Source organism: Carettochelys insculpta, chromosome 17 (genome assembly GCF_033958435.1).
Source record: "Carettochelys insculpta isolate YL-2023 chromosome 17, ASM3395843v1, whole genome shotgun sequence".
NCBI lineage: Eukaryota > Metazoa > Chordata > Testudines > Carettochelyidae > Carettochelys > Carettochelys insculpta.
Window position 1 is genome coordinate 31,533,131 of NC_134153.1, and position 25,601 is coordinate 31,558,731.

Below are 25,601 nucleotides of genomic sequence, written 5' to 3' on the forward strand. Positions count from 1 at the left end.
GGAGGGCTGAGAGAAAACAACTCTCCAGACAGGGCTGCAGAGGGGCTGTGGAGCCTTGTTTTCTGTGCAGCCTTCCCCCTCCCTTGAGGGGGTGGCTCCGCCCCCTGACGTGCAGGAGATCTCGGCCCCGTCCGCGCCGCGCTCGGCACGCTCATGGGCGGTGCCGCACGGGCGGTGTCCTCCGGTGCCTGCAGGCTGCGTGCCTGCACGCTCTGCACCGCCGGTTCCCCGGGGGTCGGTGCCGCTGCCTGTGGTGCCGCTGGTACCGGCGCTTGTTTAGCCGCCGCCGGCCTGCCTGCGGTGCAGGGCGGCTGTTTGATTATCAGAGGCTGAGCCGCCTCCACGTGGCTCTCCGTGCCGCCGCCGATCAGCTGTTGCTGCGGCTGGGGGCTGTGCGCTCCTCCCGTCCCGCTCGCTGTTGCTGCCGGCAGGGATCGGGTTGGGGAGACTTTCCTCCGTTTTTGCGCTGATGGGGTGAGGGAGGCGGCTTTCCTTTTATGGGCCCCGGAGGGTCCCTCCTGCTGCGGCCGCTCCGGTACATCTGGCTGGAGGGCCTTGTCGAATAGCAGCATTCGAAGCCGCATCTCCCTATCCTTCCTTGCTCTGGCTGTTAATTTTGCACAGAAGGAGCATTTCTGCTTGACATGGGACTCCCCCAGGCACCTTATACAGTGACTGTGCCCATCAGACGCTGGCATTGCCTCTCGGCAAGACTCACATTTCTTGAATCCTGAAGAGGACATTGTCGGTGAGTCTTTTAGTTGTTAATAGGGTACTTAGCACCTTCTCTGTGCTGTTTTCCCCCCTCTCGGATAGCCTGCCGCGGCAGGAGGGCTAATGGCCCTAGGCTCCTGGCCTCCGGTGCTCTGCTTGTTTCTAGGACTGGACTGAATGCTGTCCCGCTTGTTGTTTCTTTTTTTTGAAAATAACAACTGGCTAACTTAACAATAGACTAAGAACTTGAAAACTTTAAAGAAAAACAGCTAAAACCATTGAATACGCTAACTTGGCCGTAGCCTAGTCGGATTCCGTCTGCAGCCGACGGCGGTTAAGAGGAACTGGCGGGGACCGGATCGCGCACGTGGCCAGGAGCGCGCAAGGGAGCGGCGCGCACCAGCGCATGCGCGGTCCGGCAGAAACTGCTTGGAAGATCTGATCTGCGGCACCGGGCGAGCCCAACACCTAAACGTGGAGCACCCATGGGGACACTCGAAGAAGAAAAGCAAGTTTATAATATTTTAAGTGTTTCAATACAATTTCTTTCAAGTCCCATGTTGAACTATAACCTTGCACGGTTTCATTTAATGCTGTACAATGTTGTGCTTGGCAATTATTGACCTATTGCGAAGAAGAGATGCAACATGTGTTCAATCAATAAGTCGTGGTTCAGTATTTTTGAAGTCATTGTTGCCTTCACTAAGTCACCCCTTATTTAAGTAAATTTGTTTTTAAAAGATACTCTTTCGTTTGATTGCTAACCTTCTCAATGTAATGTTTATTATAAAAGTCTCAGTAGGAGTTGTACTGAATACATCTTCACATCCATGGAGTTGGGATTGATACTTGATAAAATGTCCTCAGAAATACACTATAGAGACATTTTATCTCTTCAAAGGCTCAGAAAAGGGCTGCAAAATTGATAAGGGGTATGGAACAGCTTCTGTGTGTGGAGAGTTAAGAGTGGGACATTTCAGCTTGAGAAAGAGATGGCTGAAGAGGGATATGATTGAGGTCTATAAAGTCATGACTGGGGTGGAGAAAAGTGCTATTTACTGCTCATAACACAAGAACTAAGAGGTCTTCAAATAAAATTAATAGGCAGCGGGCTTAAAACAAAAGAAGGAAAGTATTTATTTATGCAACACACAGTCAACAGGCGGAACTCTGTCACATGATGTTGTGAAAGCCAGGACTACAATAGGTATCAAACCTCACCCCTCAAAAAGATATATTCATGGAGAATAGGTCCATCCATGACAATTAGCCAGGATGGGCAGAGATGGGTGTTATAGTTAACATGCCTGTAAAAACCCTTCTTGTTACCCTTCACATCCCTTGCCAGCTGCAATTCCAATTGTGCTTTCACTTTCCTGATTACTCCCTGGCATTCTCCAGCCATATAATTATACTGCTCCTCAGTCATCTGTTCAAGTTGACACTTCTTATATGCATCCTTTTTCACTTTAACCCATTATGGCATCCTGATAAAGGATAGGTTGTAGGTCTTTAATAATTCGTTGCAGTGGTCTGAGTTGGGGGCTGTAGGTGATGACCAGTGGTATTCTGTTCTTGGCTTTTTTTGGCCGATCTTGGAGTAGCTGGTCTCTGGGTATTCGTCTGGCCCTGTTGATTTGTTTTTATATTTCTCCTGGGGGGTAATTCAGGTTTATGAATATTTGGTAAAGTTTTTGTGGTTTTTGGTCTCTATCAGTTGGATCAGAGCAAATGCGATTGTACCTAAGAGCTTGACTGTAAACAATGGATCTAGTCACCCTTCTAGTTTCCATCCTGCACACGTGACTAGATCCATTGTTTACAGTCAAGCTCTTTAGGTACAGTCGCATTCGCTCTGATCCAACTGACAGAGACCAAAAACTATAAGATCTCTACCAAATATTCATAAACCTGAATTACCCACCAGGAGAAGTAAAAAAACAAAATCGACAGGGCCAGATGAATACCCAGAGACCAGCTACTCCAAGATCGGCCCAAAAAAGCCAAGAACAGAACACCACTGGTCATCACCTACAGCCCCCAACTCAGACCACTGCAACGAATTATTAAAGACCTACAACCTATCCTTAATCAGGATGCCACACTCCACAAGGCCCTGGGTGACATGCCTGTTCTCTCCTCCAGACAACCTCCCAACCTCATGAGGATCCTCACTAACAGCCACAGTTTATACCCGAGGAATACCAGTCCTGGAACCTTTCCCTGCAACAAAGCCCACTGCCAGCTTTGTCCACATATCTTCTCTGGAAATACCATCACTGGACCTAACCAGGTTACTCACAGAATCACGGGCACTTTCTCATGTTCCTCTACTAACATCATATGCGCCATCATGTGCCAACAATGCCCAGATGCTTTGTATATTGGACAGACTTCTAACTCCCTTAGACAAAGGGTCAATGGGCACAAAACAGACATCAAAACACTCCAGATCCACAAACCAGTTAGTCAACATTTTAATGGAATGGGGCATTCTGTCAATGACCTAAAAGGTATGTGTGTTACTGAAGAAGAATTATTGCACCGTTTTGGAAAGGGAAACAGCCGAGCTGGCTTTTATATTCAAATTCAGCACATTAACATGTGGTTTAAATTGTGATGGGAACTTTGAGTCACTATAGGGGCGTGTCTGCATACTTGGCTCAATCTAATTCTTGACCTTCCCCCCCACCCCTCCACTCTCTGATTTGCTCACCTTGATTATCTTTTTCTGATTTGTCCTCCTTGCTTACTGTTTTTGGTTCTCTGTGCCTTAAATATTGAGTCTGTTCTGGTCTGGCTGTGGTCTGAAGAAGTGGGTCTGTCCCACAAAAGCTCACCTAATAAACCATTTTGCTAGTCTTTAAAGTGCTACTTGACTGCTTTTTACTTCGAAGTTGGGAGTTAGTGTAGACACAGCCTTGATGATTACTTGTTCTGTTCAGTCCCTCTGAGACACCAGGCACTGGCCACTGTAGGAGATGGGGTACTGAACCAGGGAAACCTTTGGTCTGACCCAGTGTGGCCATGCTTATGTTCAAAATTTTGGCATCCTAGCCTAATCAATCAGCAGCTGAAGCAATATTAGTACATTTCTATGCAGCAAAGTTGCCTCTCCATTGAAAATTGAGTTTTCAACCTAATACATGAACAATCAGTCCAAGTAGTATTTTCTTTGCATAAACATGTTACTTTTGATACCTAAGCAACGTACTTTGCTGTGCTAAAACGTTCTATGCATTTCACATATCCCTACCTATGTGAGATCCTGGATGACCATCTGTTGACTGAATATAGCTCCGACAGAAAGCCTCGCCAATTTCTTTAACTCGATTCATGATGTTTTCCATAGGGTTGCGTATACAAGATCTACAGCAGGGGCCAATGAGAGAGAAAACCCATTTTTATATTATAAAAACATAAAAAAGCCCATTCATATCTTCTCTTTGGAAAAAAGGATTAAATTCCCTAAGCTTTCCTCTTGGCAGCCAATGTCCTGTCCTTGGATGCATTATACATTCAAAAAGGTTTCAAATTTAACCAGAAAAGAGATAGACTCTTGGTTTTAATACCACTCCTTGCAAGTCCTATTCCGGACTGTAACCTTGTCTTATTTCATCCCATTCTCTATAAAATTTTGTCAATAGTTGCTGCCACTGGGGGGAGAGGAAGGCACAGAGGAATTCTTCCCTGATGACTAAGATTTTTCAGGGACTTGCTGCTGTCTGGGTGGACTGCTTCAAATAGCCCCCCCCCCCCCCCCAAAATATTTTTGGGGCACTATTGCTGCCAGTGGGTGAGTGCAGGGAGTCTCCCGTGGTGGCTACGAATTGAGGGGCTTGGCTGCTGCCCAGGGGAAGAGTTCAAGTGTCCCTAGAGCCACAGACCCAGCACCCCACAGCCAAAAAAGATATTTGGGGACCATGCCAACTGGCTATTCAACCTCCCAAAATAGCCAACAGCCCCACAATGGCAATGAAATTTGGCGAGCCCCATCCCCCACGTTGGCAATGTCTGTGTAGTGAAGGCAGAAGTCAAAAATCTTTTTTCTTAGCCTTTTCTATCCTCTTCTAATTTTGGACCCCTGCCCACAGGGAAGAGTGGGTGGAGGACCAGTTGAGAACCTGCTGGTTTTTGCAAAAACCAAGAGATTTCAGCCCCATCCTCCGTGTTGGCAATGACTGAGTAGTGAAGATGGAAGCCAAAAAACTTTTTTCCAAGCCCTTTCAATCCTTGTCCTTCTAACTTTCGATCCCTTCATGCAGGGAAGAGTGGGTGGAGGGCCAGCTGAGAATACAAACTGTGCACAGAAGCTGTATAATGGACTGGGAAGACAAATACCCTCCCCTCAGCAACTCTCTTTTTTAAAAACTTTACTATCAGCTCTGTCTTCATGCTTTTAATTGTCCCTGTATTATTTTCAGGGATCAGATGCAATCAAGGCAAGGGGGACAGGCAGTGGAGGACCACTTAAGACATGCACCTACTGATTTCTATATGTCTGATAATTCAGTTACAGCTACAGTTTTAAAAAGCAATTCAGTTATGGAAGAAAGATTTCTGTTACTTTGGTGATCTTGTTGATGCTCCACCTTTCTTTCCTCCTGCCTGGAAAAGTGGATGTTTGCTTGCCACAGGAGGGGAATGAGGGTAATGCAATGTGGGAAGATGTCAAATACCAGCAAAAATACTCAGAATGCTATGGGGATGAGGGAACTGTGGGATAGGTTCCCACAATGCACTGCTGTAACAGTCCATGTTTGCCCACTGAACGTGGCAGTAATAAATCAACTTTGTGAGCAGCATGTGGGGAGGTAAAGATAGTCAAATTTGATTTTATAAAATCCAGTATTACAAAATCAATATTAATAAATTCAAATTTATCTCAAAGTATAGATGTAGCTTAACTAGGCTAAATAAATGTAAAGATGAATTCCAGCCAGGAGACTGTAGAAAAGGAACTAAGAAGCATGGCCGCACACATGCACATTATTGAGACAGCTGGCACATGAGGCAGGCACTGAGCATTAACGGGCTGTGGAGGTTCGGCTATAAAAAAAACCAACAACCAAATTGGAGCACCCACAGAGAAATCCCTCAAAGAAGTAACAGTGCTTACTATGTTAAATTCCACCAAGAACTGTTAGGTGCATCAACAGGCACAGACTGATTAACCTGCTACATATTAGGGTACTTCAGAAATCTCACTCCCATAGTATTCATTACTCCACTTTGTAGATAAGCCCTAACCGCATTATTTTAGTACAAGAGGATTGCACAACAAAGACCGTGCTTTAATAAACTGAATTCTGTTCTTCAAAGCAGTGCACTAGCTCCCACCTTCCAAAATAGTAAATGACTGCTGTTTTTAACTAGGGCTGTCAATTATAATCAATCACAGTTAGCTCATGTGATTAACTCAAAAATTAACTGCAATTCAGAAATTCAATCATGATTAATTGCAGTTTTAAACCACAGTTAAACAGATTATCAGTTGAAATTTGTTAAATATTTTGGATACTTTTTCTTCATTTTCAAATATACTGATTCAACTACAACACAATACAAAGAATACAGTGTTCACTTATTTTTATTGCAAATATTGCGCTGTAAAATGAGAATATGGTATTTTTCCATTCACCTCCCACCAAACTCTGTATTGCACTTGCACAGAAAGGAGATTGCACCATTACAAATACTGACCTTTTTATTAACAAAATGTAGTCAAAAACAAAAACATATAACTTTACAGCCTCCAAATCCACTCAGTCCTACTTCTTATTCAGCCAATTGCAAAAAGAAATAAGGTTTTTGTTTTTTTTTTTTGGTTTATGGGAGATAATGCTACTGGCTGCTCCTTTACAACATCACCTGAATCTGAAAATGGATGCTCACATAGCACTTTTTGTAGCCAGCATTGCCCAGAGAGGGCAGAAAGATACCTCCATTATAAATTACGCAAGAGTCCAGCCACCACTGGAGATCATTTAGTATATGCCCCATAACTGTTAATACTGAGGCCAAACTGTCCTGGTTCAGATGATAAGCTAAGGCAAGCCACACCTTAAGAGGTCCGAGTCTCAGTTTGGCACGCTTGATGATAAAGGTGCAGGCTGCTGTGTGCTTTAGGAGACTGAGGCCTGCCCTTGCAGTGGTGATAGCGTATCATCTCAGAGTTTGGATGATGCCTGCTAATGTCTGGAATCTAGACTTTGAAGAACTGCTTTCATCTGTACCAAGTACCAAGGTCGTAGAGCAGTTTTTAAACTAAGAGGTGGGGGAAAGCCGATTGGTGCAGGGGAGCACCTGGATCGGACAGAGACTTCTCTTACACGAGGCTCCATAGATAGGGATTCTCTAGAAGTTAGTCAGATAGGGAACGTGGGAAATAATATATGGGCAAGATCAGATGTGAAACAATCGCATATAAAAAAATCCAACGCGTCTGTGAAAGGCGGACATATAAATAGTGGTAGTTTTTTAAAGTGCTTTTACACTAATGCTAGGAGTCTGTCTAATAAGATGGGTGAACTGGAGTACCTCATATCAAAGGAGGAAGTTGACATAATAGGCATCACAGAAACATGGTGGAATGAGGACAATCAGTGGGACACTATCATACCGGGATATAAATTATATCGGAAAGACAGAACAGGTCGTGCGGGTGGCAGAGTGGTACTATATGTGAAGGATAATATAGAATCAAATGAAGTAAAAATCCTAAAGGAATCAAAACGTTCCATAGAATCATTATGGACAACAATTCATTCCTCTAATATGAATATGGCATTAGGAATATATTACCGACCACCTAACCAGGACAGTGATAGTGATGCTGAAATGTTAAGGGAGATTAGAGAGGCTATCAAAATAAAACACACAGTAATAATAGGAGATTTCAATTATCCCCATATTGACTGGGTACATGTCACCTCAGGACGGGATTCAGAGATTAAATTTCTTGATGCCTTAAATGACTGCTTCTTGGAGCAGCTAGTACAGGAACCCACAAGGGGAGAGTCAATTCTCGATCTAGTCCTGACTGGAACGCAGGATCTGGTCCAAGAGGTAACTGTTACTGGACGGCTTGGAAATAGTGACCACAATATAATAACTTTTAATATTCCTGTGTTGGGAAGAACACCGCAGCGGTCAAACACTCCGGCATTTAATTTCAAAAAGGGGAATTACACTAAAATGAGGAAGCTAGTTAAACAGAAACTAAAAGGTAGAGTAACTAAACTAAAATCCCTGGAAGCTGCATGGAAACTGGTTAAAGACACCATACTAGAGGCCCAACTTAAATGTATACCCCAAATAAAAAAAACCACAGTTAAGAAACCTAACAAAGAACCACCATGGCTTAACAGCCATGTTAAAAAAGCAGTGAGAGAGAAAAGGGCAGCTTTTAAAAAGTGGAAGTCAAATCCTAGTGAGGAAAATAGAAAGGAACACAAACACTCCCAAAGTAAGTGTCATAATGTAGTAAGAAAAGCCAGAAAAGATTCTGAGGAACAGCTAGCCAAAAATTCAAAAAATGATAGTAAAATATTTTTTAAATACATTAGAAGCAGGAAGCCCGCCAAAAAAGCAGTGGGGCCCTTGGATGATAAAGATATAAAAGGAGCGATCAAGGAAGACAGTGCCATTGCGGAGCGATTAAATGATTTCTTTGCTTCAGTCTTCACGGCTGAGGATGTTACAGAGGTTCCTAAATCTGAGCCAGCCTTTTGAGGTGACAAATCTGAGGAACTCTCCCAGATTGAAGTGACATTAGAGAAGGTTTTGGAGTTAACTGATAAGCTGAATAGTAACAAGTCTCCAGGACCAGACGGTATTCACCCAAGGGTTCTGAAAGAACTCAAATGTGAAATTGCGGAGTTATTAACAGTGGTTTGTAACCTATCCTTTAAATCCGCTTCAGTACCCAATGACTGCTAGACGGCCAATATAACACCAATATTTAAAAAAGGCTCTAGAGGAGACCCTGGCAATTATAGACCGATAAGTCTAACATCAGTACCAGGCAAATTAGTAGAAACAATAGTAAAGAATAAAATTGCAAGGCACGTAGAAGAGCACGAATTGTTGGGCAAAAGTCAGCATGGTTTCTGCAGAGGGAAGTCGTGTCTAACTAATCTACTAGAATTCTTTGAAGGGGTTAATAAACACGCTGACAAGGGGTACCCAGTGGACATAATATACCTAGATTTCCAGAAAGCCTTTGACACGGTCCCACACCAAAGGCTTTTATGTAAATTAGGCGGTCATGGGATAGGAGGAAAGATCCTTTCATGGATCGGGAATTGGTTAAAAGACAGAAAACAAAGGGTTGGAATAAATGGTAAATTTTCACAATGGAGGGGGGTAACTAGTGGTGTTCCCCAGGGGTGAGTGCTGGGACCGATCCTGTTCAACTTGTTCATCAATGATCTAGAAAATGAGGTAAGCAGTGAGGTGGCAAAGTTTGCAGATGACACCAAGTTGTTCAGGACAGTCAAAACCAAAAGGGATTGTGAAGAACTACAAAAAGATCTCAGCAAACTGAGTGATTGGGCAGCAAAATGGCAAATGAAATTTAATGTGGGTAAATGTAAGGTAATGCACATTGGAAAAAATAACCCAAATTACACCTACTACATGATGGGGTCAAATTTAGCTATGACAGATCAGGAAAGGGATCTTGGAGTTATAGTGGATAGTTCTCTGAAGACATCCACGCAGTGTGCAGCGGCAGTTAGTAAAGCAAATAGGATATTAGGAATTATTAAAAAAGGGATAGATAATAAGACAAAAGATATCATACTTCCCCTATATAAAACTATGGTACGCCCACATCTTGAGTACTGCGTGCAGATGTGGTCTCCTCACCTCAAAAAAGATATACTGGCATTAGAAAAGGTTCAGAAAAGGGCGACTAAGATGATTAGGGGTTTGGAACGGGTCCCATATGGGGAGAGGCTAGAGAGACTGGGACTTTTCATTCTGGAAAAGAGGCGATATGATAGAGGTATATAAAATCATGAATGGTGTGGAGAAAGTGAATATAGAAAAATTATTTACCTTTTCCTATAATACAAGAACTAGGGGACACCAAATGAAATTGATGGGTAGTAGGTTCAAAACTAATAAAAGGAAATTTTTCTTCACACAGCGCACAGTCAACTTGTGGAACTCCTTGCCGGAGGAGGCTGTGAAGGCCAGGACTCTATTAGGGTTTAAAAAAGAGCTCGACAAATTTTTGCAGGTTAGGTCCATAAATGGCTATTAGCCAGGGGTAAAGTATGGTGCCCTAGCCTTCAGTACAAGGGCAGGAGATGGATGGCAGGAGATAAATCACTTGATCATTGTCTTCTGTTCTCCTTCTCTGGGGCACCTGGCATTGGGCACTGCCGGCAGACGGGATACTGGGCTGGATGGACCTTTGGTCTGACCCAGTATGGCCATTCTTATGTTCTTACGTCTAGCACCGTCCCAATGAACTATATCCTTTGGTCAGTGCTAGTGTTGATTTGCCCACACTGAGCAGGAATCCCAGCATTTTTTGGCATGTTATGCCCTGGTCAAAAAGGGATTAATTTTGGAAAGTCCAATGGCCTGTGTTATAAAAGGTGATCAGACAAGATAATCACAACTGTCCCTTTTATATTTATTGTCCCTGAATCTATGAAATTAGATGAATGTGCATTGGAGAAATTGAATTCTGAAGACTAATGACAGACTTTAGGATATGTTCTGCTCACTTTCACAATTTGAACTTAAAAAAAAGACGTTAGTCAGCAGACAGGAATGTCATACACTACTCTCTTCCTTGGTAGGTGACATCTTTCAGACTAGAATTTAATTTCTCCCAATTTGCTTATGTTAAATGGATTTTTTTTCCCTGGCAAACTTGTTACAGTAACAGTGTTAATCTATCTGAAATAAAAAAGACAGACATACAAATCATAAATTAGGGGATGAGTAAAAAAACAATGGTCCTATTACTCTAGCAGTAAGTAATGAATTTTTTTTAAAGCCTTACTTTTCAAGCGCAGATTCATTAAGAAATTAAAGGTTTAGTTCCTCACAGTAAGTACCAGAGACGTAGCCATGTTAGTTTGTATCTTTGAGAAAAAGAAGTCCTGTGGCACCTTATAGACGAACAGATAACAGATGAGTCTCATGCATCTGATGAAACTGGTCTTTGCCCACAAAAGCTTATGCTCCAAAATATCTGTTCGTCTATAAAGGTGCCACAGGACTTCTTGTTCATCACAGTAAGTCCTTTCAAATGGCAATACGAACAAGATAGGTCTGTCTATTGTCCCGGTAATCCTCCTAAAATCCTTTAAAGAGAATTAAGAATGGAGCAAAAATGAAGTAGCTTAACAAAACCACATCTGAAGAGAGTGGTCACAATGCATAATGAAAGTGGGGTAAGTGACATGCTTACTCAAAGATAGCTACGAGTTGTTCACTAGGTGCATTTTTCAACCCAGCCACAATGCTCTGTAACCTGCTCACACTTTGTGTTGCTGAAGCAACAGGAGTAATTACTGCTTCCTTCTCTCTCAGATATCTTCTTCCAGTCAGTGGTGTAGAAGGTGCAAATGATCTTTTCTGTCAGGTAAGAAAGAAACTTAATCATCAAAAATTGTTTCTACAAATGTTTTGAGACATGAATGGCAAAATCATTCACAAAACTCACAGGTGCACACAAACTGCAGAAAAAATATGTTTGCCACCACCACAGTCACCACAAAATAGGCTGAGATTTAAACTGCTTTTAAGGGAAAATTTTATAACAAAATTACAAACTTAATATAACCCCCAAACTAAAAGCCAGAAGTTATTTTAGACAAGGAGTTATTAATAAAATACAAGTCTAAAACATAGACAAGATCACACAAACACTGACAAATGCTAGAGGCCAAATGATTGGAACATATGGCTGTAAGTATCTAATGAATCAAAACTATTAATTTAACACATTTATTACATATGCTGCAATTATATTTCAGCTACAAAGCTCTTTCAGTTCTACTAATCTTACTTCTACCGTAGACAGCAGCAACACTTTCAGAATCTTACTTCTACCGTAGACCACGGCAACACCTTCAGAATCTTACTTCTACAGTAGACAGCGGCACCTCCTGCAGAGCTGGGCAGCTGATAAGTGGTGGGTACTGGCCTGAAGCCCAGCTCTGAAGGCAGAGCCATTACCAGCAGCAGCAGAGAAGTAAGGATGGCCTGATATGGTACTACTATCACTTTTACTTCTCTGCCTCTACCAGCAGAGCTGAACCTTCAGTCAGCAGATGCTTTTCTTTGGCCACCCAGCTCTGAAAGCAGAAGAGCAGAAGTAAGGATGACACAGTATGATACTGTCACTCTTACTTTTGTGTTGCTATTGGTGGGTATTACCTTCAGATCTAGGTGCCTGAGTAACAGACACCATTCTCTGACCACCCACCTTTGAAGGCAGTGCAAAAGAAAGAGTTGCAACATTATGACCCTCCTAAAATTATCTTAAACCCCCCTGAAAGTCTTGGGACAGGGCCCCAATTTGAGAAATACCCATCTACCTCATGACATCTGTATAGTGCAGGGTAAAGGCACACAAAAGACCAGATTTCACTGATGGGGACCAGATTTCACAGACCATGACACATTTTGCAAAGCCATAAATTTAGTTGGGCTTTAGTAATAAGCAGTAAATATAGTGTCTCTGTTTAGTATGTGATTTTTAGTGTCTAGCACAGTTATGCATTTAAGATCCCAGGTTCATCTTCTGAAAGTATCATGTGGGTTTTCTTTTTGAGGATAAGGACTAATAGGCAGAGTGACTGATTTAGGAAAATGTTCACGTACAAGTGATAAGGTGTTTTGTCTTTTATCATTTTCCTTTGTCAGAGTATATGAAAGTATAGTGATTGGTTTTATCCACATACTTATTGGGGTATTTAAAGCACGGGCTGAGGTATACTACATGGTTATCATAGACATGTACAATCTATGGATCTTGAAAGGTGTGGGGCACGTTGATCATTGTAGCACTGGGGATACGTCTGCAGGTTTTGCATCTGTTTTTGTTCCGTCAGGACTGGCACTGCTTTGGGCTGGTGTGTCGTGGAGGGTAGGAAGCCTGCGTTTAATGACCTTAGCAAGGCCGGGAGGTTGTTTGAATGCCAGAATTGGGGATCTGGAGAAACTTTCTTTCAGCATGGGGTACATATCAAGTCTGGGTGGTAACTCTTTGATGATACCACACATAGGTTCCAGTGTGGGATAGAAAACAGTTAGGGTATGTAGTTGGAGGCGATTTTATTTTTGAACTGAAGCGGATTCTCTCAAGGAGTTTTTAGGAGGCTTATTCCCCAATGTGATCTATTTCTCTGGTGTAATGTTCTTGTTTGGTGAAGACAGTTAAGTGTGTTAAGATACATACCCCAGACCTTCTCTTTGGAACATATTCTTTGGTATCTGAGCAGCTGGCTGTACATGACACTCTTTGGTGTGCTGGGTGGTTAATCCATGGAGATAGGAGTGATGGGTTTCTTGTATGTCCTTACACGTTTTCTAAGAAGTTAATGTTGGAAGTGTTCCAGAGAGAGGCTAACGGATGGTGAATGGGGTTGAAGTTGTTGTGAAAATCTATGGATAGACAGCTTAAACTGCTGCACAGAATGGAAATATCATCTGGTCATATCACTGCTTTCGTGGTGCATTTTTCCAGAAATTCTTCATGAAGAGGATGGCATGCTAGAGGCTTTCCTAATACCCTAACTGCTCCCATAGTTCAGACAAAATTATTGTTGAATTTAAAACGTGTGGGTGTAGATGAAAAAGACGAGAGGATTTTCCATTGTCATAATTATTTGAGGCAAGCAGCTATACTATCATTGTGACAGATACTGGTATAATGAGATGTGACATCCATGATATCAAAAATAGCATTCTTTGGGAGTTGGTTAATGCTGCAGGGTGTTACTAGTGTCTTGAAGGAAGCTGACCGTGTGTGCAGTGGTTGGCCCGAGGATGGTTCTTGAGAATCCCAATATCTCTTCAGTTAGAATAGCTTGGCCAGATATGTTGGGTCTGCTAGGTTCTCTTTTTGTCTACCTTGAGAAGCTTGGAGAAGGCCCTTGGGGTGGGTTCATGCAGATGAGTTTGTAAACTCTCTCTTGGCCTTTTTTGTATGCTTCAATAATACCCTTAAGTTCCTGGGTAAAGTGGGGCATGGATTCCTCTCTGAGTGGTATTGGAGAGTTATTAGTTGACCTTATTAATGAAGTCATTACATTTGAGAACTACAATGGCATCCTCTTGGTCTGCTTGTTTCATCACCATCTTGTGGTCAGATTTTAGGGACTATGTGTCTGCACTCTGAGCAGTGTAGAGATTATGATACATGTGATGTTTGTAAAGAATTTTACAGTCAACATATAGTCGATTAAGAGAGTAGGTTCATCTGCTTCATGGTATCCAGTCAAATGATTCTTTTTATCTTATGATTATTGGTGGAACCATGGGAACTCTGAGTGCATCATCACTGCTGTGGAAGAATTCATGATGCAGAGATCATGGAAGAATTTTTCTAGCTCTGCATGTTAGGATGGTATCAGGTCCTGTGGTGCGGCAGAATTTTGGTGCCTTAAAGAGTATAGATAACTCGGCTCCATCACCAAATTGATGATGACTGGGTGTCATACAGTGTCCATGTGGTGGATATTGGTGCCATGGTTTCTCTCAAAGGTGGTGTTCTGTGGGTTGAGTTGTCCCTTAGAATATGTACCTACTACTTATGCTAAACAATCAATCTGTTCCACTTTGCATTTAGCTGTAACTCTTAGAACACCTTTCCCAGACCTGCAGAAGAGCATGGTGTAGCTCAAAAGCTTGTCTTTCTCACTCCCAGAAATTGGTCCAATTTTATCTCACCCATCTAGTCTCTCTGATATTCAGGGACTGACATAGCTGCAACTACCCAACATTCCTCACATTCCTCACCTTTCTGACAGCTAATTTTTATTTTTGCCCTTAGTTTTTCTTTTAAAGTGACCACAAATATTTTTGCACAAAAAATGTAAACACCAGTTTAAGATCATGACAAATAAGTAGATTTATGAAGCAGGCTTAATTTTCCATTTTCTGAATGGAGAAGGGTAATGAGTGGAGTTCCCCAAGGGTCAGTCCTTGGACCAATCCTATTCCACTTGTTCATAAATGATCTAGAGAAAAGGGCAAGTGCTGGGGCAGTAAAGTTTGTGGATAATACTAAACTGTTCAAAATAGTCAACATGAAAGCAGACTGCGAAGACCTTCAAAGAGATCTCACCAGACTGAGTGACTGGGCAACAAAATGGCAAATGAAATTTAAGGTGGATAAGTGTAAAGTAATACACATTGGAAAAAATAATCCCAAGTATACATTCAATATGCTGGGCTAATTTAGCTACAACTACTCACGAAAGAGATCTCGGGGTTATTGTGGATAGTTCTCTGAAAACATCCACACCGTGTGCAGCGGCAGTCAAAAACGCAAATAGGATTTTAGGAATTATTTAAAAAGGGATAGAAAATAAGACAAGGAATATTTTACTGCTTCTTCGTAAAACTATGGTATGCCCACATCTTGAATACGGAATACAGATGTGGTCTCCTCACCTCAAAAAAGATATTTTGGCATTAGAAAAGGTTCAAAAAAGGGCAACTAAAATGATCAGGGGTTTGGAATGGGTACCATATGAGGAGAGGTTAAAGAAACTGGGACTTTTCAGTTTAGAAGAGACTGAGGGGGGATATGATAGAGGTATATAAAATCATGAGCAGAGTGGAGAGGGTGAATAAAAAGTTATTTACTTGTGCCCATAATACAAGAACTAGAGGACACCAAATGAAATTAGTGGGTAGCAGTTTTATAACTAAATAAAAGAAAGTTCTTTTTCACACAGCGCACAGTCAACCCGTGGAACTCTTTGCCAGAGGAGGCTGTGAAGGCTAGGACAATAAGAGAGTTCAAAGAAAAGCTAGATAAATTTGTGGAGGTTAGGTCCGTAAAAGGCTATTAGCCAGGGGGTAAGAATTGTGTCCTGGCCTCTGTCAGAGGCTGTAGATGGATGGCAGGAGACAAAGCTGCTTGATTATTGTCTTTGGTCCACCCCTCTGGGGCATCTGGCACTAGCCACTGTCAGCAGACGGGATGTTGGGGTAGATGCACCTTTGGTCTGATCCAGTAACGGCCATGCTTATGTTCTTATAGTTCACCCAGAATGGACGGTGAAGCTAGACAGATGAGGGTCACTTTGTGTTCAGCGGTTTTTTTAATTTCTATCTCTGACATCCAAGAAAAACATGTTTGAGTTAACTGCTTTGGAGGAGGTCTTTTTTTTTTTTTTTTTTTAAATCAAAACGTGTTAAGATTTCATAATATTCTAATCTGGTTTTGTACCAGATTAAAAAAACCCAGATACAAAGCCTACATTTTTGGACTGAACTTCTTATTGCACATATATAATACCAAAGTATATTCTCACGACAAAGCATCCCAGGAAGCATCTACTGAAGAAGTATAGAGGAAGAGAGATATAATATATATGCTTGGATTCCACATAAAATGTATTTTCCCATTTCTGACAAACAGTGGGTATTGAAAACTGAATATATAGAGTGAAGGAAGTTATACTACCTTTTCAAAATGTTGCTGAAGATGACACTCCACTTGAGCTCTTGTTGTTTTCCCTAGTGGCATGTCAGCAGCAAACTTTCGGGGAGTTCCAATTTCTTCTTCTGCATCTGCTCCTAAGAAAACCCTCTCATCAAAGTCACCCACCGATAAAACATACTCTTCATACTCCTTATTCAATGCTTTGCTGTAAAAGAAGCCATATTGAATTTATGGAAGGTTAAGTTATTAAAGAAGCTACAGTAACTCCATTGACTAATTTTCTCTATACAGCTGAAAGCAATAAACAAACGATTAATTTTAGTAATAGCACTCCCTGTGACAGAAAACTAACCAAAATCAGTAACAGTGCACATGAACATGTTAATGAATGCCTTGACTCCCTTTTTCTCATAACACATCCAAGTGGTTCTCAACCTATTTACCACTGAGGACTTCACATTCAATTGTGTGTGTGTTATGTGGGCCCCATCCACAATGTATACTACCTGTATGGACCTGAGGATGTCACTTCAGCTGCAGCTTTGTGCTGTATGAAACAACAAGTGGATCACGGGCCACAGATTGGGAACAGGCATCTTTTGCTGCTGGTGACGCTCCAAGCACTGGCTTCCAATAAGTATTAGAGCAAGTTAGTTCACTCTGCTCCCATTGGAAAATGAAACAGCTCTGGAGTGGAGGCAAGAGGATTTTTGCATGTACAAATGGCTTAACTTATTGCTTAAAAACATCATAACTTACTTGTTATCTGCAAAGCAGCAAAAATCCAAAAGGCAGTCTCCTTTTAAAATCTAGAAGCAAAAAAGTTGAAAAATAAGATTGTACATATAACTATTTTTAAAAAGAAGCAAAGCTAAAACTTGTTCAGTTCCAGAAGAGTGGATGCATGATAGCTTAATTGTAATGCAGATGACCAGAATCAAATGCATTCTCTGGATTTTTGCTGCACAAGATCAAGAATGAATTTGTGTACAGATGACATCTCAACAGTAAAAGCCTTCTCACTTTGACAGTGTTTGGCTAGATATTAATCACAGGAGACCTGTGCTACTGACAATAAGAAGTCTATAATATTGTTTTATAACATAATTCTCACATAATTACCAGTCACAAAGACCCTGTTCACAATCATTAGAGAAACTATGCCATAATACTGCTGGCATGTTTAAACTTTGCTGTAACTAGCACTGTCCTGCTCCCAATATGGACAGGGCTTTATCCAGTCCACAGAACAAGGAGTTTCAAATTCAAGAGAAAAAGAAGTTACTGACCTTAGTGCAGTAACAATGGTTCTTCGAGATGCGTCCTCATGGGTGCTCCACCTTAGGTGTCAGGCTTGCCCTGGTGCCACAGTTCGGAGATCTTCATAACTGTTTTCAGCCGGACCGTGCATGCATGGGCTCCAATGTGTCATTCCACACCCTTTCAATAATGTGCACAGGCCGGACTCAGCCAGTTCCTTGAAACTGCTTCGAATCTGAAAAAGAAGAAGAATCCAAAGCAGGGAGGAAGGGTGGGTGGTGGAGCACCCACAGGGACACATCTCGAAGAACCATTGTTACTGCATGAAGGTGAGTAACTTTTTCTTCAAGTGTGCCCATGGGCGCTGACCTTAGGTGACTGAGTAGCAGTACTCCCCCACCCCCACGAATAAAGGAGGCGGCAAGTACTGGATTCAAGTCTTGCTCAGGACAGACAACACCCCTGTGAACAAGGAGGTATCCTCAGACATCTGTCAGTGGATGGCATAATGCCGGATGAACGTGTTGTAGGATGCCCAAGTTGCCACTCTACAGATGTTACAGAGGGGGACTCTTCTGAAGAAGGCTATCGAAACCGCCATCCCTCTGGTCGAGTACGCCCTCGGCTGGTACAGTAAGGACACACCCCGCAGGGAGCAGCAAGTTGTGATGCAGGATGTGATAAGGTTAGATAGTCTCTGTGAAGATATTGCCTCACCCTTGGACACCATTGACCTCTTGATCCTCTGAAAGGGTTTGGTTCTGTCGATGTAGAAAGCTAGGGCTCTTCTCATATCCAATAAGTGCAGTTGCACTTCCCATGCCAAGGAATGCGGTTTAAGATAAAACGCCGGGAGCTCTACTGGCTCACTAACGTGGAATTCCGAGGTGACCTTGGGGATGCAGTGGGGATGTAATCTGAGTACCATCCTATCCTTGCTGAAAACAGTATATGGGGGGGATCACCATCTGGGCAGACAGCTCACTCACCCTTCGGGCGCATGTAATCACCAGAAGGAACACAATCTTTAACGTCAACTATCTGAGCAAGGCCGTAGCCATAGGCTCGAATGGGTCTCTCGTTAGTAACTCTAGAACTAAGCCCAAACCCCACAGGAAGTATGGGAAATAAACAAGAAGAATTGGAAGTACTAATAAACGAATACAACTATGATATCGTTGGCATCACAGAAACTTGGTGGGATAATACTCATGATTGGAATGTTGGTATTGAAGGGTACAGCCTGCTTAGGAAGGACAGACAGGAAAAGAAAGGAGGAGGTGTTGCCTTGTATATTAAAAATGTACACACTTGGACGGAGGTGGAGATGGATGTAGGAGATGGACGGGTTGAAAGTCTCTGGGTTAGACTCAGAGGAGTAAAAAACGAGGATGAGGTCCTACTAGGATTCTACTACAGGCCCCCTAGCCAGGTGGAAGAGGCTTTCTTTAAACAGCTAACAAAATCATCCAGGGCCCAGAATTTGGTGGTAATGGGGGACTTCAACTATCCAGGTATATGTTGGGAAACTAATACAGCAGGGGACAGACTGTCCAATAAATTCTTGGATTGCATTGCAGACAACTTTTTATTCCAAAAGGTTGAAAAAGCTACCAGAGGAGAAGCTGTTCTAGATTTAATTTTAACAAATGGGGAGGAAATTATTGAGAATTTGAAAGTGGAAGGATGCTTGGGCGAAAGTGATCATGAAATCATAGAGTTCACAATTCTAAGGAAGGGCAGAAGGGAAAACAGTACAATAGAGATAATGGATTTCAGGAAGGCAGATTTTGGTAAACTCAGACAGCTGGTAGGTAAGGTCCCTTGGGAAGCTAAACTGAGGGGAAAAAGCTGAGGAGAGTTGGCAGTTTTTCAAAGGGACATTATTAAGGGCCCAAAAGCAAGCTATCCCACTGTGCAGGAAAGATAGAAAACATGGTAAAAAAGACTGCCTTGGCTTAACCAAGAGATCTTGCATGATCTCAAAATAAAAAAGGAATCATATAAGAAATGGAAACTAGGACAAATTACAAAGGACGAATATAGGCAAACAACACGAGCATGCAGGAGTAAGATTAGAAAGGCTAAGGCACAAAATGAGCTCAAACTAGCTACAAGCATAAAGGGAAACAAGAAGGCTTTTTACAAATACACTGGCAACAAGAGGAAGACTAAGGAGAGGGTAGGGCCGTTGGTCAGCGAGGAGGGAGGAACAGTAACAGGGAATTTGGAAATGGCAGAGATGTTTAATGATTTCTTTGTTTCGGTCTTCACTGAGAAATCTGAAGGAATGCCCGACAGAGAATGCTAGTGAAAAAGGGGTAGGTTTAGAAGCTGAAATAGGAAAAGAACAAATTAAAATTTACTTAGAGAAATCAGATGTCTGCAAATCACCAGGGCCTGATGAAATGCATCCTAGAATCCTCAAGGAGCTGATAGAAGAGGTATCTGAGCCTTTAGCAATCATTTCTGGTAAATCGTGGGAGACGGGAGAGATTCCAGAACACTGGAAAAGGGCAAATATAGTACCCATTTATAAAAAGGGGAATAAGAATAACCCGGGAAACTACAGGCCAGTCAGCTTAACTTCTGTGCCAGGAAAGATAATGGAGCAGGTAATTAAAGAAATCATCTGCAAGCAAATTGGAAAGTGGTAAGGTGATAGGGAACAGCCAGCATGGTTTTGTTAAAAACAGATCATGTCAAACCAATCTGATAGCTTTCTTTGATAGAATAACGAGTCTTGTGGATAAGGGAGAAGCAGTGGATGTGGTATACCTAGACTTCAGTAAAGCATTTGACACAGTCTCACATAATATATTTATCAATAAACTATGCAAAAACAACTTAGATGGGGCTACTATAAGGTAGGTGAACAACTGGCTGGATAACCGTACCCAGAGAGTAGTTATTAATGGTTTTCAATCCTGCTGGAAAAGTATAACTAGTGGGGTTCCGCAGGGGTCCGTTTTAGGACCGGTTCTGTTCAATATCTTCATTAACGATTTAGATATTGACATAGAAAGTACACTTATTAAGTTTGCAGATGATACCAAGCTGGGAGGGGTTGCAACTTCTTTGGAGGATAGGGTCATAATTCAAAAGGATCAGGATAAACTGGAGAAATGGGCTGAGGTAAACAGGATGAGGTTTAATAAGGACAAATGCAAAGTTTTCCACTTAGGAAGGAACAATCAGTGTCACACATAGAGAACGGGAAAGGACTGCCTAGGAATGAGTACAGCAGAAAGGGATCTAGGAGTTATAGTGGATCACAAGCTAAATATGAGTCAACAGTGTGATGCTGTTGTGAAAAAGGCAAACATGATTCTTGGATGCATTAACAGGTGTGTTGTGAACAAGACACGAGAAGTCATTCTCCTGCTCTGCTCTGCGCTGGTTAGGCCTCAGCTGGAGTATTGTGTCCAGTTCTGGGCACTGCAGTTCAGGAAGGATGTGGAGAAATTGGAGAGGGTCTGGAGGAGAGCAACGAGAATGAGCAAAGGTCTAGAGAACATGACCTATAAAGAAAGGCTGAAAAAATTGGGCTTGTTTAGTTTGGAAAAAGAGAAGATTGAGGGGGGACATGATAGCAGTTTTCAGGTATCTAAAAGGGTGTCATAAGGCAGAGGGAGGGAACTTGTTCTTCCTTGCCTCTGAGGATAGAACAAGAGGCAATGGACTGAAATTGCAGCAGGGGAGGTTCAGGTTGGACATTAGGAAAAAGTTCCTAACTGTCAGGGTGATCAAACACTGGAACAAATTGCCAAGGGAGGTGGTAGAATCTCCATCACTGGAGATTATTTAAGAAGAGGTTAGATAGATGGCTTTCAGGGATGGTCTAGAAAGTGCTTGGTCCTGGCATGAGGGCAGGGGGCTGGACTCGATGGCCTCTCGAGGTCCCTTCCAGTCCTACTCTTCTATGATTCTAGGAGTGCAACAAGCCACCTCGAGGGGTACACATTAGCCAGTCCTTTCAGAAAATGTGCTCTAACTGGATGAGGAAAGACTGATGTGCCATCGACTGTGTGCCTGAATGCTGACATTTCAAGGATGTGTTATTTCAGGTCCAACAGGTAGTCCAGAACAGTATGGATTGACACTTCACTCAGAGACAGTTGTCTGTAGAAGCACCAGATCGTAAATCGCTTATATTTAGAAAAGAGAAGTTACTCACCGTAGTAACGGTGGTTCTTCGAGATGTGTCCCCGTGGGTGCTCCACAATAGGTGACGGGCTTGCCCGGCGCCGCAGATCGGATCTTCCAAGCAGTTTCTGCCGGACCGCGCATGCGCCGGCGCGCACCGCTCCCTTGCACGCTCCTGGCCATGTGCGCGATCCGGTCCCCACCAGTTCCTCGACCAACCGCCTCGGGTGCCCCTGCAAAACACTAACAGAGATCCGAATCGGGGAGGATGGGCGGGTAGCGGAGCACCCACGGGGACACATCTCGAAGAACCACCGTTACTACGGTGAGTAACTTCTCTTTCTTCTTCGAGTGTCCCCATGGGTGCTCCACAATAGGTGACTACCCAGCAGTAACCCAAGATAGGAGGTGGGTAATCGGATTATGTGCAGCTTGTCCCCGAGAGGACCGCTGCAGAGAGACGGGTATCCTCTTGGAATACCCTGTGAAGGGCGTAATGTTTGGCGAAGGTGTCGTAGGATGACCAGGTCGCCGCTCTGCAAAATGTCTTTCAACGCAACGCCCTTGAAAAAGGCTGTTGATGCTGCCACCGCCCTGGTGGAATGAGCCCTGGGAGTGGCCGGTAAAGGAGTCTTTTTGAGCTCGTAGCACATTTTTATGCAGGATACAATGTGCTTCGAGATTCTCTGCGAGGAGAGACCCTCTCCTTTCGATTTGGGAGCGAGGGAGACTAGGAGTCTATCCGTTTTCCGGAAGGACTTGGTCCTGTCTACGTAGAAGGCTAGCGCCCTCCTCACGTCCAGGAGGTGTAGGCGCGCCTCCTCGTTGGAGTTATGAGGCTTTGGATAAAACGAGGGTAGAACAATAGGTTCGTTGATGTGAAACTCAGAAGAAACTTTGGGAACAAAGGCTGGATGCAGCCGTATGGTTACCGCCTCTTTGGAAAAAACAGCACAGGGTGGTGTTGCCATGACTGCCACGAGCTCGCTCACCCTACGAGCTGACGTAATTGCAAGAAGAAAGGTCGTCTTTATTGTAAGGAGGCGGAGGGGAACCGTGGCCAAGGGCTCGAACGGTGGTCCCATCAGTGTGGTAAGCACCGGGTCCAAGTTCCACGAAGGTGGAATCGGTTTCCGAGGGGGGTAGAGGTTTACCAACCCTTTGAGGAACCTGGTAACCATAGGGTGGGCGAACACCGTGTGCCCTTCCTCCTCATGTCTGAACGCCGAGATGGCGGCAAGGTGGACCTTTAACGAGGATAGCGAGAGTCCTCCTCTCTTGAGGTCCAGTAAATACTCTAGAATTGTAGGTATAGGCACCGAAAGGGGGGCCAGCTGTTTGGAAGAACACCAAGCCGTGAAGCGAGTCCATTTTTGTTTGTAGGTCTTCCTAGTGGAAGTCCTCCTGCTACTTTCTAGGACTTGCTGTACTTCCACTGTGCATGTGCTCTCTAAGGAGCTGAGCCATGGATTAACCACGCTTGCAGTCGCAGGCTGTGGGGGTGCGGATGCACTATGGACCCCTGGGCTTGCGTGAGCAGATCCGGCACCACCGGAAGAGGCATCGGTGGACGGTCCGACATGCGCAGGAGTAGGCGGAACCATTGTTGGCGATCCCACGTTGGGACTATCAGGATCATCCGGGCCCTTTCCCTCCTGGCTTTTTGCAAAACTTTGTGGATCAGCACTGTGGGAGGAAACGCATAAAGCAGGGGCCCCCCCCACGGGATCGCGAACGCGTCCCCCAGGGACCCCCAGCCCAGTCCTGCTCTGGAGCAGAATCGTGGGCACTGCTTGTTGTGCTGAGTGGCAAACAGATCTATTTGGGGAAACCCCCATGTGTGGAAAATCGGCCGTAGCAGATCGGGACGGATCTGCCACTCGTGTGTGAGCGCAAAACGCCTGCTCAGCTGGTCTGCCTTCACGTTGTGCGCACCCGGTAAGTATGAGGCTTTCAATATTATATCGTGGGCGATGCACCAGTTCCATAAGCGGATTGCTTCCGCGCATAAGGCACGGGATCGAGCTCCTCCTTGCCTGTTTATATAAAACATGGTGGAGGTATTGTCTGTACTGATCCCGACGACTTTGCCTTGTATGTGGTCTCGAAAGTGTTTGCAGGCGTTGAACACTGCTCTGAGCTCTAGTACATTGATGTGTAGTGACTGCTCCGTGGGTGACCACAGTCCTTGAGTCACCTCTTCGCCCATGTGCGCTCCCCACCCTATGAGGGAGGCATCTGTAGTGAGAAAAACCGATATTTGCGGCTGGTGGAAGGGTACCCCTGTTAGCAAGTTCCTGGGGTTTACCCACCATTGCAGGGATTTGCGCACCCCGGCTGTGGGCGACACCACCCTGTGAACGGTGTGTACTGCCGGTTTGTATACACTCGCCAGCCAGTGCTGCACGCTGCGCATGTGCAACCTGGCGTTCTGTACCACAAACGTCGCCGCTGCCATGTGGCCCAGCAGCTGCAAGCACGTCAAGACCGGCACCGTAGGGCTGAAGGTGATGACTTGCACGAGGGAACCGATGGCTCGAAAGCGCGCCTCTGGTAGGTATACTCTCGCCGTGACCGAGTTTATGCGAGCCCCTATGAACTCTATGTCCTGTGTGGGGTCTATTTTTGATTTTGCCAGATTGATAACCAGGCCAAGTGAGGAGAACGTGTTTGCTGTGACGCGTATCATGCGGAGAACCTCCCCTTTCGAGGCCCCTTTGAGCAGGCAGTCGTCCAGATACGGGAAAATAAATACCCCCTGTCTGTGCAGGTAGGCTGACACCACTGCCAAGGTCTTGGTGAAGACTCTGGGGGCCGAGGAGAGGCCAAACGGTAGGACCTTGTATTGGAAGTGTTCATTGCCTACCATGAACCGGAGAAATCGCCGGTGAGCCGGATGGATGGTTATGTGGAAGTACGCGTCTTGTAAATCGAGGGCTGCAAACCAGTCTCCATCGTCCAGTGCTGTAAGGATGGAGGCAATCGTGATCATCCGAAAACGTTGCTTGCGCAGATACCTGTTGAGGCCGCGAAGGTCTAAGATGGGCCTCCAGCCTCCTGTCTTTTTCTCCGTTAGGAAATACCGGGAGTAGAACCCTTTTCCTTGCAGTTGCTCCAGCAGCACCCTTTCCACCACCCCTATGAGCACGAGATGGGCCACCTCCTGCCTGAGCCTGGCTACATGGGAGGCCTCCTGGAGGTGGGGCTTGGGTGGAGGTCGCGACGGTGGGAGCGACTGGAAGGGGATGGCGTACCCCGTGGCTATGATCTCCAGCACCCATTTGTCTGTGGTGATCCTTTGCCACTGGTCGTAGAATGGTCGGAGGCGATGGTGAAATAGCCGCTTCGGATGACCTTGTGCGATGGTAGTGATGGCGCAGCCCTGGATCTGTGTGTCAAACTTGTGGCCTTTGGCCCTGCCCTGAGGACGCACGGCCCTGTTGTGAGCGTCGCCTGGGAGTTCTGTATTGCTGGTGCTGTTGATGTCGCCCTTGCTCGTAACCCCTGTGATACTGGGGGCGTTGTTGCTGGTACTGGTACCGCCTTTGCTGAGGGTAGTACCTTTTCTTTGTGTATGGAGGGGTGTAAATCCCCAGGGTCCTGAGTGTGGCTCTTGAATCTTTTCTGGAATGAAGGACCGAGTCAGTTGATCCAGCAAACAGCTTCTGCAAGTCGAAGGGAAGGTCGACTATCTTCGCCTGCAGATCTCTCGGTATACCCGAGGTCTGGAGCCAGGACTCCCGTCGCATCACCACTGCAGTTGCTGTGGAACGTGCTGCTGTGTCCGCAACGTCCAAAGCAATCTGAACTCCCATCCTCGCAGCCGCGTAGC

The 25,601-nt window shown here is 44.2% G+C and overlaps 1 protein-coding gene across 2 annotated transcripts in view; it reads right to left on the reverse strand.

The window, feature by feature from the left end:
- The window catches only part of RBL1 (RB transcriptional corepressor like 1), a 99,591-nt gene that overhangs the window by 49,114 nt on the left and 24,876 nt on the right, over window positions 1–25,601 (reverse strand). The window contains exons 1-5 of one of the 2 annotated variants that reach the window (XM_075011415.1): window positions 17,653–17,783; window positions 17,123–17,172; window positions 16,385–16,568; window positions 11,150–11,316; window positions 3,971–4,083 (exon numbers count right to left, since the gene is read on the reverse strand). In XM_075011415.1, coding sequence (XP_074867516.1) covers window positions 3,971–4,083; window positions 11,150–11,316; window positions 16,385–16,447 — 343 coding nt within the window. In that variant the 5' untranslated portion in view covers window positions 16,448–16,568; window positions 17,123–17,172; window positions 17,653–17,783. Of the gene's footprint in view, window positions 1–3,970; window positions 4,084–11,149; window positions 11,317–16,384; window positions 16,569–17,122; window positions 17,173–17,652; window positions 17,784–25,601 lie in introns of those variants that run through there. The other variant, XM_075011414.1, reaches the window with a different exon arrangement.